The 13,718-nt window shown below is 38.9% G+C and overlaps 2 protein-coding genes across 2 annotated transcripts; one reads left to right on the top strand and one right to left on the bottom strand.

Moving 5' to 3' along the window:
• Positions 1–482: 482 nt before the first annotated feature.
• Positions 483–2,888, bottom strand: LOC149047376 (uncharacterized). The gene is made up of 2 exons (XM_089205723.1): positions 1,460–2,888; positions 483–713 (listed from the first exon to the last, which is right to left on the bottom strand). The coding sequence occupies exons 1-2, from the start codon at positions 2,886–2,888 to the stop codon at positions 529–531; spliced, it is 1,614 nt and encodes a 537-aa protein (XP_089061849.1). The 3' UTR covers positions 483–528.
• A 1,340-nt stretch (positions 2,889–4,228) lies between these two features.
• Positions 4,229–9,355, top strand: LOC113683427 (uncharacterized). Its single transcript, XM_027200669.2, has 3 exons — positions 4,229–4,372; positions 5,106–5,596; positions 7,098–9,355. Exons 2-3 carry the CDS (start codon positions 5,132–5,134, stop codon positions 8,373–8,375), a joined length of 1,743 nt encoding a protein of 580 aa, XP_027056470.2. The 5' UTR covers positions 4,229–4,372; positions 5,106–5,131; the 3' UTR covers positions 8,376–9,355.
• Positions 9,356–13,718: the final 4,363 nt, after the last annotated feature.

The following is a 13,718-nucleotide window of genomic DNA, read 5'->3' on the forward strand; positions in this document are numbered from 1 at the left end:
CCTGGCCATTTGTTAGTGCTACAATGTAGCACCTATCTGAGTTCCTGAAACAAACTGAAACCACTTAAATCCCATTTAGAAAGTTTAAGGTGAACAAGCTCTGTAGGGTGTGGTTGCTCGGGAGTACGAAATAACTACTTCATCAGTCATGACTCTTTCATTTTCCATCGACTGAATTTTACTGGAACTTAATAATTCTTGTTTAGGATCAAATTCCAACTTAGTCTCTCCCTCTTCCGAAATTGAGACATCTATGGCGAGCTTCACTCATTCTTTATTGCCCTTAACCGCTGTAAGGAAGATTTCAAACTCCCTTAAACAAAATAAAACGACTTAAGTGCTTTGTATGCACGTTGTATTCGAGCATACACGGTCAACTGAGATTACCCGGGAACACTGACACACACTTAAAATTTCCGCATGGAGATCAAATTCTAATTGAATTGAAAAGACTGTTTGAAAAGGTCATAGACAGCCCTACACAGACTCCCCTGTGTGGTTTTACGTTTGCGACGCAAAAGCCTTTAATTAAAGCTTCGCTCTGACGAGTATGTCTTTGAGCGATTTACCTCTTTTGTATGATATAATCGGAGGCGTTTTGTAAATTGTTTTCAGCAGTGGCTGATTTTGGATGAGGTTCCATTCTTGCATCAGTATTTGTTTTAAATTTTTAACCCCTGGGTGGTATGCTGTCACAAAAGGCAATATTTTGCCTTTAGTTTTTGGATCATGTGTACTATAGGTGGCCGCGGTCGACATATAGGCCGACAATCGACCGATAGTCGACCGATATATAGACCGATAGTCGGCCAATGCATCACCTGTTATGTACACATTTATCGGTCGACAGTCGGCCGATATATCGACCGATAGTCGGTCGATTGTCGACCGATAGTCGACCGATAGTCGACCGATAGTCGACCGATAGTCGACCGATAGTCGACCCATAGTCGACCGATAGTCGACCGATAGTCGACCGATATATCAACCGACTGTCGGCCGATACATCAGCCCACATGTGCACATTTATCGGTCGACTGTCGGGCGATATATCCGTCCACTGTCGGCCGATCTATCGGTCGACTGTCGGGCGATATATCCGTCCACTGTCGGCCGATCTATCGGACGACTATCGGTCGATAGTCGACCGATAGTCGACCGATAGTCGACCGATAGTCGACCGATAGTCGACCGATAGTCGACCGATAGTCGACCGATATATCGACCGACTGTCGGCCGATACATCAGCCGATATGTGCACATTTATCGGTCGACTGTCGGCCGATATATCCGTCCACTGTCGGCCGATCTATCGGTCGACTATCGACCGATAGTCGGTCGACTATCGACTGATAGTCGGTCGACTGTCGACCGATAGTCGACCTATAGTCGGTCGATAGTCGATCGATATATCGGCTGATGTATCGGCCGATATGTCGACCGAGGCCACCTATAGTACACATGATCCTAGTTTTTTTGGTTTGTTTTTTAAGTGTCGACTGCCTTGCGGCAAACGAGACCTCAGATAACGTTTTTTCAATTAGGCTTTTTGGGTAACCACGTGCTTCAAGTCGTGTTTTGAAGTTACACATGGCCTCCTGGAAATTTCTTTCCGAGGAGTTTGTTCTGAGAAGTCTGATAGCTTCTCCTTTAATAAAGCCTTTCTTAACACCTGACGGGTGGTAAGATGAATAGTGTGTATATTGAAAGGTCTCGGTCGGTTTGTAGTGAGTTTTGACGTCGAGGATAGCTTCGTTTTGGAATCTTTCACCTTTGTAGACAACCGTGTCTAAGAATGTGATTTCAGTCTCTGAGATTTCAGCCGTGAACTTTATAGTTGGATGGAACGTGTTAGCTTGTTCTATGAATAGATCAATGTCTTGTTTACGAACATCCCACAGGGAGAAAACGTCGTCAATGTAACGCTTCCATACTCTCGGCTTGATACTGCTTTGGTGAAGCAGTTTTGTTTCAATTTCTGCCATAAAGAGATTGGCGAAAGCAACCGCCATTCGTGTTCCCATGGCAGTTCCAAAACATTGGAGATAGTTTACTCCGTTGAACTGGAACGAATTTTCTTTCAGTATAAGCCCGAGCATTTGTTTTAAGTAGTGGGACGGAATGGGAGGGCTGTTATTGTGGTATTTTTCGTATGCTTGGCATACTATTGTGATACCCTCTTCCTGTGGGATGTTTGTATACAAGCTTGTTACATCCATTGATACTAAAATAGTATCATTTGACACTTGCGTTTTTTCTATAAAGTTGATGAAATCAGTCGTATCTTTGAGATACGATTTTTGCTTTTGAGCAATAGGCTGTAATAAATGATCCACAAAGGATGCACATTTTTCAGTTGGTCCTTCGCAGCCCGATATAATCGGTCTACCCACTGGCAAAGGTTTGTGGATTTTTGTTGAAGTGTAGAAAATCGGTATTCTGGGCGGATTGGGAGTCTGTGAAAGCCACTTTTTTGTCATATCGTCTATATGTTTGCCATTGTGCAGTTGAGCAATAAGCTCATTAACTTTTTTTAATGTGTCAGTGACCATGGGGTTTTCAAGAGGTCGGTAGTGGTCTCTGTTGTCGAGCTGAACCTGGGCCTCTTGAATTTTGTCCCTCTTGTTGAGAATCACTGTTGTGATGCCTTTGTCAGCACGTTTAAGGTTGATGGCAGTATTGTTTTGCAGTTCTTTGACTGCTTTGTGTTCGTTGTATGACAGGTTGTGTTTTGGCTTTGTTATTTCTATTTCAGCAAGGCTTGACTTGATATTTTCGAAGTAGCGTTCAAGGGCAATAGAAGGTTGTACTGGTGATATCCAGTTTGATTTGACGTGGAAAGGATGTGGTTCCTTGTCATTCCCGTGGAATATATATCTAAGTCTCATTCGCCTAGCGAATTGTTCCAAGTCACGCAACAATTGTTGCCTGATCTTATTTTCATTTGTCACGGGTGTTTCAATAAATTTAAGCCCTTTTGCTAACACGGTGACTTGGTGATCAGTTAATGTATTATCTGAAAGGTTTTTAAGGTATTTTTCATTTTTCTCCCTTTCTGTAGTCACTCGCTTGTGTAGTGTATTTTTTCTACGCTTTTTGCGTTTATTATTCTTGGATAGCCTTTTTGCTGCAATGGGTCTGGCGACTGATTTTTCAGAGATGACACTGTTGTACTTTTCAACATGTTTATTATCACTCTGAAAGCGTGTACATATAAGATCTTTCAGCTCTGAAAGCTGATTTTCTATTTTGTCTATCCTGTCGACATCAGCATTTACAGTGTTCCTCAAGGGCGAACGTGATCTTTCACGTGTATTTACATTGTATTGCGATCGAGACTTGGCAATATTAGCCTTTTCAAGTTTGTTCTTGTGACTAACAAGTCTACGCTGATGGAAGCGCACTAGGGCGCTAACGTATTGTTCTTCGGCGTGACTTTTAATAGCGCTTATTTCCTCTGGAAAGGTTTCGTCAGGCGTGACGTTTGCCTTCGCCTTGTATTGAAATAACCACTTCATCGGTCATGACTCTTTCATTTTCCATTGACTGAATTTTACTGGAACCTAATAATTCTTGTTTAAGATCAAATTCCAACTTAGGAAACCTTTTCTATGCAACTTTAGCCCAGCCGACCCAGAATGAAAATCTTCTATTTCAGTCCTGACTCGAAATTTGTCTGAATTCCGCCACAAGTTACTTACTCAAAGAGGGGTTTATAACACACTTTTAGGTCGTTTTGCCAATAATCACAAACCACTCATTTCACTGTAGTATTTCATTTTTCACCATCGACAGAAGGAAGCTGAAGTAGCTTTTTTTAAACAGTCATTTTTTATGGTTGGCGTACATTCAATAGCAAATGGAAACTTTGGAAACAGGACCTTTTCTTTGCAACTTTAGCCTAGCCGACCTCGAATAAAAATCACCCATTTTAGTCGCGACTCGAAATCTGTCTGAATTCCGCTGCAAGTTACTTACTCAAAGAAAAGTTTAAACGAAACCACACTTTTGGCTCGTTTTGCCACTAAAGACAAACTCTTCATTTCACTGTGGTATTTCATTTTTCACCATCGAAGTAGCCTTCCTTCATCAATCATTGTAACGTATTTTTTATGGTTGGCGTGCATTCAATGATGAATGGAAACTAATGTAAACTGTTTCCGTTACATATCTTTCCTTTTGCTTCAACACAAAAGATAATAAGAGAGAAAACAGGAACACATTGGATAATTCGACTCTATTTTTGTGCGATGGCAGCTATAAAGTAGAGCACCTGGCCTTATCCATATAGACCAGATTAGATCTGCGAGAAGTCACTGCCTTGCTTCTGCTGGACATCAGGATATTTAACTGGTTAAGAGGGAGATTTGAGGTACGTTTTGAGTTTTTTGCAAATAATACAATCATAGACAACGCACTCGAAGAAGAACTTTTAGCTTCCTTACCTCGAGGGAATATGAACCCAATTAGATATTCTAGTCTGCTAGTAAAACATTTTCAGTGGTTCGTCTTGCAAAATTCAACAATATTTAATTTGTCTGTCTGCCGATCGATAAAGTAGAATTGTAAAGAGTTGCAAAAATACGTTAGTCTATTTTTTGAGATGTTAAGGTCAAGTCAAGATTGCGCCATTTATTTCAGGCGCTTGTCACTTCATAAGCAAAGTAGCTGTTTTTGAATGGTTTCATAAATCTGAAAAATGAGTCTTCGATTTTTTTTCTGTCTTGTAAAATTACGTTCGCTCAGCCAGTGCCATCTGGTGCAATTGAAAAGTGATGGTTAAATCTTACTTCTTTGAACAACATTTGAGAGAATATTTCGTACATGAGAGAGGTGATAAATTCGTACGTTGATCAATTTACGCTTTTGTATAAATATTTAACGTTAGAACTCCCTTTTACAGTCAATCATCACACAGCATTTTCCATTTATGTCTCTATTCATTTTATATTTTTCATTCATTCTTGCATCTCAATTTCTTTCCTCGCCTCAATCATTCACTGATTTATTTACTGTCTTTCTTTATAGGATTTTTTTTCACCTATTCATTTATTTATTATCTATCTATTCGTTCATTTATGTGGTTTTGCTTTTATTCCTTAAAGGATAATTGCTGGGCTTCGTGAAAACAATGGCAAAAAAGCAACAAGCTTTTCTTTTTGTGATCTCCTTGATCATCTTGGCATCCAGGCCACACGCCTTAGAGCTACCCTATGAGGTCCTAGACACCATCATGGAGTTGACTGATGCCGATCCAGACTTCGCAGACCTCAACCGAGTCAATATTTCTGATGACCTGGGCCCTACTCGTCCCATTTACCGACTCGATCTTGATCCAAACTTCATTGCCTATTACGAGGTTGACATGGGAAGTGACTATGTCGTTTTAGCTTACGGAAGCCAAACTGGAGATTACCGAAAAGTGGAGAGTGGCCCGGATCCAAGACCCACTGATGTGCTTGTGCGACGAGCTGAAGATAACGGCGAGCAGTGTGAGAAGTTTTATCGGCTATCACCATTGGGATTGACAGCTTGTACAAATGACAATGGAACGTTCGTTGCAGCAACTTATAACTGGACAAATAATGTTCCACAGGTAGATGATAAGACTTTAATGATGTTTAATATCAAAAATGTTTGTAGGAACCAGGACACAAATTCTATGGCATAAGTAATTTGCAAATTTATCACTTTAACCATTAATAATCCTTTCTGTCTATAAGAAGTATCTTTGCATTATGATTTTGTTATTTTCTTGTTTTTTTTTTCCTCTAGTCTTTATTTTTCTTTTTCTCTTTTTGTTTTTGTTTTCCTAATTATTTACGTAGACGATAGCTTTGCTCGATATTTGATTGCGCATAACACAATAACCAGTACATTATGAATATCTGGTTCCGCCGTTCTACCACAGCCAACAGAGACTCTACAGGAATATACATAAATACTAGGTCCATAAGTAAAATTCTTCCTGCGTAATGTTAGGATCAACAATGTCGAAAGTTGCGTGTGCGTAATTAGAGTAGGAAAGAATATTTCCTTTAATACATCAATTTTTAAATCACTATTTGTCCTTGCAATCTGATTGGCTCTCAATGATCAGTGTGATTTATCGACGAATCGCACCATATCTTTTGCCCAGCCGATGAGAAAGCTCTACTATAACACAACAACCAATCAGATTTGAAGGCTTGTTTAAAGGAACCATTCAAATTGCAGTAAAATGTAAGACAACGTTTCCAATTTTTCGCAAACCAGCTCAGTACTGGATCAATAAACTGGCGAAAAGGCTGGAAGTGTTGGGTATTGAAAAGTATGTTTCGTAGGCCATGAACGAACTTCTCGAGGAGTTTTACTCAAAAGCTCGTTAAAAAGACAAAGAATATTAAGTGCGTGATACCTTCCGTGTACTGGTTATTGTTTTTTATCAATTCCTATCAGAGAAAGAGTACAAACGCCTGATTATTCGTGACGGAGAGTTTAAAAGTACGAACCAAATTCCTAGAGGGAAAAGCTAGACTACTGCAGCAAGAAGGTAAAGGCAAGCAGCCGAACCTGTTGACCATGACACATAATAAAAAGAACTACTGAAAGAGGAAAACAGAGTCATAGTTTCACATGTATATTATTAACAAGTAATCACGCGATGTTTCTCAAGCAATTTGGGATAAATAGGCACTGGTAAATTTTTCGAAGACAACAAATAGCACTCACCCTATAGGTCTGTGTTACTTGGTTAACCTTTGAAATATGTCACTCGTGCCAATTTATCCCAAATTGCACTGGAAATCATGTGATCACCCATACAAATTGCACTCCACCCAGTAAATAACGTTCCATCGAGTAGTCTGATCGTTTGGTTTGGAGTAGTCCTGAGATGGGCTGTTTCTGGTAGTAGTGACTGACGTGCCAATAACCTTAACGGAAGTCATCATCGCCGGAAGTCAAGCTGCTCATCGATCGATGGAGCAGGGAGGAGCTTTGTCACAAGTAACGGCTTTCAAGTTTCAAAATGGTGGGATAGAATGAATTAAATGCAAACCCTTGGTTCTTGGCTTTTCCACCTGAAATAAAATTTGTTATTTTTCTGTCTCAAACAGATAAGGAATTGGCGTGAGCTGGACCAAATGGTTAACAGAAGCCTCGATAGGCTAAAGAGCTTATGGCAAGAGCGAGCAGCAGAGGGGCGATCAATGTCAGACTGGGCCACGACCTCTGTTCATTACAAAGAAGGAAATGTGAAGGAAGATCAAGCTTTTGCCGAGGAAGGCCTATCACCGAAATCGTTAGTTAGAATCGCACTTGGTGAACGCTTCCAATCTGTTCATTTGCACGCAACTAACATTGGCAAGTCAGACCTGCCGGCTGGTTCACAATCAAAATGGCAAGAAAGGCTTTGTAAAGTGCTTATCGACGCGTGTAAGCCGGACGGGAGCACGAACATCAATCCATCTGCAATAAAGGAAACACCAAATCATCTATTGTACCTAAATCTTGAGGTGCACGAGAATCGAACCTTTGTGGGAAATACTTTACAGTGGAAAGAAATTGGTTTTGTTGTTGAAATCAAAGAACGCAATGGTGAAGTGGTCAGGAAACACTTTTCTGTGGATTTACATTCCAAACGGCATAGGCGTAGTGCGTGGAAACCTAGTGGCTCAGGTTGGGTGAGTACCGTAGTCATTCCCCACGAGGATGAGTTGCCAGACTATGACCAACACGACTGTTGTGGCTGTGTGAGTGGATGCAGTCCCGTGGCCTGGGCTCAAATCTTTCGTTACTACGACAGCCTTGGATCAGACCGATATGTAAACTCGATATTCAGTGGAAACATATACAGAGATAAGACTACGGAATTACCTAAGGACATGACTTATCGCGTAGAACAGTTTGTAGAGAGCATTCGACGGACGCTCGGAACTTTCTGCGAGAATGGTGAAGGCGCTACATATGTGAACAGCCATCATCGCATCCAGTCCTGGTTCCAAGCTCGACAAGGGTCCAAAGCAAGAGCATCCAGCTACCTAGAGTCTCGTAAAAGGAGAGGCTTCGTTGGACGAGGTGACAGGTCTTGGATTCAATGGAAAGCTGCGCAGACTTGCATTAAGATCGGTTATCCTGTTGTGATGAGCTTTTACGTGGAATCCAAAAGTGGCCACGCAGCCGTCGCCACGAAATATAAAGAAGGGTACAAAAAAGTTCGTCGGTGTCGAACTAGGACGACTGGATGGTGGATGGGCAGACGAACAAGAAGAAACTGTCGGTGGGAGAAAGAGAGCAAATACGAGTTCTATCTGCGTTATGGCTGGGGAGGCAATAACAACAAATGGCAAGCAATAAATCCTTACGGTGCCCACGTTGCATATATTGCAAAGTAAAGGACAGTTCAAAACAAAGTTTCAAATAAAGGGTTTCGCCGATGTTAAGTTTTGTTGTAGGGCTTTTTAAGCTTAATTTAATTGTTTTTTCTTGTTTTGTTATACTTTTTTTGTTTGTTTTTTGTAACAGGAAATTTGGAATGAAACATATGGGCACGTTATAAATATTTGCTTTATTATTTGCTTTTTGATTAGAAAATAGGATAGACGGTCGAGCGTTTAGATCTTAAGGCCGAATACCTGTTGTTTTTCTCTTTAATTTTTTTAATCAATTTTTCTCGGGATAACTAGACCTTGCATTCTAGATATCGAAACAAATAAGCTAGGGAAGATAAATAATTGTAATTTGGAAAAAAAAACTACAAATTCTTATATTGCAACCTTTTTGTAATCAAAATTGGCTCCTAACTCTTACATCGGATTTAACCATTCTTTCCTTCCGAAAAAGAATGCAGTACTTGAAGCATGGCTCATGATATCGCTCAGGGTTGCACTTTAATTTTAAGTAATAATAGTCAAAGGAATAATGAGCACTCTCCATAAATAATAGATTTTTAACGATTTGATCAAGATGTAAAAAACAAAGAAAACAACTTCAACAAAAGTACTGCAACTCTATTTTTTGTTTATATTAGAGGCTCACTGTGTTTCCATGCGGAGGTATTAAAACTGAAGAGAACACGTAACGAGTTCATGATAGCTTCATAGATTGCTTGATAGCCTCAAGGCTCCTCGTACCTCTCCTTTCTTATAACAAAATAAAAAGAAATATGATAAATGGAGGCGGATTTCAAGAAAATTGGAGAACGGAACATCCTTAACTGTTACGGCCTTAGCGTGGTATGCCAATGGTATCGCGAGGTGTTAAAATTTAAAAGAACATGTAACGAGTTCATGATAGCTTCATAGACAGCTTGATAGCTTAGGGGCTCTTGGTGCCTCTTTTTATTAGTAAAATAAAATGAAATATGTAAAAGAAAGGCGGATTTCAAGAAGATTTGAGAACGGAACATCATTTGAATTAAGGAGAACAGAAAAGCTGCAGCGCAGATTTGAAAATTTAAACATTTCGTAAAAGACCGAACGAAGAAACACCACTCCTTGCACTCGTTCCGCCCCACTAACGTTCGTCTCTAGCATTTACTTTTATAGTCTAATGAGCTGAAGGTATTAACATTTTTATGACTGTGTTTGTTGGGAGTGGAACGAAAACAAAGTAACTTTCATCATTACTGAGCAATGAGTCACTCCCTTGGAAACTGCTAGTAGGAGTTTGAGGAACTGAAGCATTCAGTTAGATTTTCTGGCGGCTAATCTCACGTTTACCCTTCGCCAGTTTTATAGTTATAAAATGGCTTCCTGATAATTTTAATGACTATATCACTACACGTATTGAACGTGCATCATAAAATTTCTGCAATAAAGCGAAACAATTTCAATCCTGTCTAACTTAATAAAACGCTGACTAGTTTTTTAACGAAGTCATTGTCGTTTCGCAAACAAGGACTAACTTTATCTTTGCTTCGTTTTCCTTCAATTCCTCCTTCCTGATTAAAACGTTTTCTTGGAACTGTTGCTATAAAAAACTGATGCGGAATTTTTATCTATCATAATAAGATTTTTTCCAAATTTTTTGTTATTTTTGCTCTAAGATAAAGAAAAGGAAACACTACTTTCAGCTTGGTTTACCACAATTTAATAACTGCCAGCTTATTTTGCCGCACTCTTTCATCTCCCAGCGATTTCAAGTCAACTGAAAGAAGCCGGATCTGATCGTAACAATGAAGTCTTTCTGTATTTTTCATATCAAGTTATTGTTTAATACTCGAGAATTCGGACATAAAAAGAAACTCACAAGCCAAATAGGGAAGCTAATCTTCCCATTTGTTTCAACACAAAAGGACGGAATCAGCAATAAGGATGAAGAACCTGTTGAAAACACGTTTCTTGATGCACATTTCTCTCTGTAAATTAACGCTCGTAACTTCATTGATCCGTTGTTGTTCGGATCGGCGATACGTCACCGAAATCCTCTGGTAGGAGTTGCTCAAGAGTTTTTCTGGTGTCAGAATTGGTAGTAAGTTTACCAATATGTTTTTTACTTACTTGCTTTTTTTTTTAATGGTTGTTTTGTTTAATGTTACCTATTACATCGAAGTCCACTCATCTCTTTATTCGATTACTTACACTGTACTTATACTATTGCTTCAATCAAAAAGTCTTTTATAAGCAGCGCTTATAAAATAGCGTTCTACAATTGGCTATCTGTTTCCACTTTTGTCCACCCAATGAGATCAAGTGCAGGTTTTTGTTGTCATCATCTGCCGATCTCCAAAATTAATCATTGAGCTGAGTTGGAACAATACTTTGGTATGAGTTTTTCTGATATGTGTGCGTAACACTGTAGTCTTATTTGGTGCCTGTGATAGATACAGCGTTTATCTAAGAGAAATATGAGTTGATGAAACATTTGTCATCAAATCGAAAACTTCAGCTTTAACATGGATTTTTTTCCCTCGCAAATTGCTATTCAACATGAAAAATACGCACGACTGCGAGAATCTTTTGGGATAGTATTTAGAGTTGAAGTAAAGTAAGTATGTGTATCAATCAACAAAGAGCCACTAACGTTTTTTCTTTTACATGTTCGTTCTGTAGTGAAGATACTGGTGATATGATTTATCTATATCCCATGCGTTTCACAGAAAGCTTCATAGACAGCTTGATAGCCTCAATGCTCTTCGTACCTCTTTTTATTAATAAAATAAAATGAAATATGTAAAAGAAAGGCGGATTTCAAGAAGATTAGAGAACGGAACATCCTCTGAATTAAGGAGAATAGTTTGGAAAGTTGTCTACTTTACTACCAACGCCTCGAGTGCGGCTAATAGTAATTTTCGTCGGGAGCAGGAAATGAGGCTAGTTTTCTCTAGAGAAAAATGAATCTGCTTGAAACTGTTTTAGATATTTTTAATAACGTATAATAAACATGGAAATTTTAAGCTCGGAATTTATTGTTTTCTTTGCTTCTCCTAACCAATGGATAAGTCCTGTTCGATCTCTCTAGAAAAGAGCGCATGCTAATTTTGGCCATAACAGCGCACGAAAATTAAACAGGAGAGTGTGAATAAAACAATGCTGGAGAATTTAAGCGTATCACCTTAAAGTACTGCAGCTAAAAATGCTTCAATCCATTAAACGCGGGTTCTTCGATGGATTGACAATGCCACACTCAATAGTTTCTTTCATCGTTTAATTGTAAACCGTATATAAAAAAAAAGGCCTAGATGTATCTGAACAAGTTTTATTTGTACAAATAGGACTACCATGGAAACACAGCATTAGGTTTCAATGAGCAAGCCAATTTTCATCTTTCGGCCTTGGATCCAACCGCCATAAGACCTCAATAGTCAGTGGCAACATATACGGCGATAAGAGGATGGAATTGCCAAAGTTGATGTCCTACAGCGTAAGACGTTTCGTAGAAGGTATATTCGATCGACGCTTGGAACTATCTGCAGGAACGGTGAAGGCGCAAATTGGTATGACTGGCATCATCGAATCCAGTCCCGGTTCAAAGCTCGCCAGGAGTCCAGGGCAGTAGCGCTTTGTTACCTCATTAAGTCTCGTAAAAAAGGAGGTGACGTTATTCGAACTAACACTAGGTATTGGATTAAATTCCGAGTTGCCCAAAGTTTCATGAAAGTTGGTTATCCGGTAGTAATGAGCTTTCACCTCGAACCAGGAGGCGGTCATTCTGCTGTCGGTAGGAAATACAAAGCATGATATAGAAATGTTCGTCGTTGTCGATTTTGCAGCTGGAGGAAAGTGTACAAGTACGAGTTCTATCTGCATTATGGCTGGGGAGGCAGTAACAACAAATGGCAAGCAATCAATCCTTATGCTGCGCACATCGCATATATCAAAAAAGGTGTGACAGTTGAAAACAAAGAACAAAAACAAAAACAATTTTGTTTGTGTCGGGGTTGTTTTCTTACAAATAAAATGTAATGCAGCTTTTCAGATAGAATCGTATTTATTTTTTTTTTCCAAATTACCTTGTTTTAGTGTTTAATTTGATAGTTTAGATTAAACATCTAACCCAAATATTTGAATGAAGGGCTAATTTTTTATATAAAAACCTAGCTCGAGATGACATATTCGTTTATTATTGCTTTTTTTGAATTTCTGATGTTAGTTTTCATATAATGATTTACGTTGTCACGAGCCCATTAATGGGCTCCTAACGTTGTACAGAAATTGTAAAAATTCAGTCAGGAAAATATGAAACTTTGTAACTTTGTAATTTCTTTTTCCTTGTAGAGTAGCTTATATGTTTTAAACTTCGGGTACTCAAGGCATTATGAGGTTTTTGAACCTTTTAAAGAACAGGTAACGAGTTCAGAAATAGCTTCATGAGTTTTTCGCTCCTTTGTATCACTGATGATAGCCTAAAATACTTAAGTGACCAGAGGATTTAAGTAGATGAGAGACGGGGACAGTAATGATAATAATAGCAATTATAATAATAATTGTTATTATAATAATAATAGGAATACTTTTCTAGGATAATCCTTCATTACAAAAGTACTGTTATCAACGGGGTCCTGCTGATTAAGACTTTAAAACCAAGAAATAAGAAATTATTGAAATATATAAAAGATAGTACCAAAAATACAAAAGACACTTAGTTAAAAACTACTGAAACTACAGTAGAAATCACAATAATCGTCCAAGGTTTTCCTAGACAATACTCTAGAGTTAATTTTCCTCAAACTTTGAGGTAATGAATTAAAAATCGAGGCACCCAAAAAATAAAAACTAAGGCGCGCAAAATCCAGTGTGACCCCTGGTAGCTTTGTTGTTTTCCCATTGTTTCTAGTATCGAACGCGTTATGATGTAATCGTTAGAAGCAGTTCCTTAATGGGAGACATACGGTTCCATTAAGGCAGTCAAATACAAAGGAGGACACTCTCTTCTGTGAAAAATTGTCAATTGTTAAAAATTAAAGATCACAGTTCTGTGGACTGCATTTAGGAGAAATTATTTCGAGGCTTCTGGTCTCAATAAAGTAGATCATGCGTTTGCGGGACTCTGACCATCCAAGACTATTATAACTGCAATGTGTAAGTATTGGCATAATCATCGATTGGTAAATTCGTAAGGCGCTGGAGGTATCATTACTAGAACGGATACGCCGGAAGAGGTTCACTCTTGCTGCTACTTCTTGTGCATTTCATGAAAATGCGTGTCATAATTAAGTGTCGGGTCCAAATGAACACCGATGTACCTATAACATGCAATGGTGTAGATGGGAGAACCATTGACCGAGAGCTTGAAGA

Source organism: Pocillopora damicornis, chromosome 4 (assembly GCF_964200805.1).
Source record: "Pocillopora damicornis chromosome 4, jaPocDami1.2, whole genome shotgun sequence".
NCBI classification, from domain to species: domain Eukaryota; kingdom Metazoa; phylum Cnidaria; class Anthozoa; order Scleractinia; family Pocilloporidae; genus Pocillopora; species Pocillopora damicornis.

What these genes read in the sequence shown, in the direction of transcription:
- LOC149047376 (XM_089205723.1), bottom strand. Translation starts at nt 2,888, where the DNA reads ATGAGACTTAGATATATATTCCACGGGAATGACAAGGAACCACATCCT. An exon ending in CAAAAAAACTAGGATCATGT is followed by an intron (nt 714 to 1,459) that starts GTACTATAGGTG and finishes CAAAAACTAAAG; the next exon opens with GCAAAATATTGCCTTTTGTG.
- LOC113683427 (XM_027200669.2), top strand. Translation starts at nt 5,132, where the DNA reads ATGGCAAAAAAGCAACAAGCTTTTCTTTTTGTGATCTCCTTGATCATC. An exon ending in GGACAAATAATGTTCCACAG is followed by an intron (nt 5,597 to 7,097) that starts GTAGATGATAAG and finishes TGTCTCAAACAG; the next exon opens with ATAAGGAATTGGCGTGAGCT.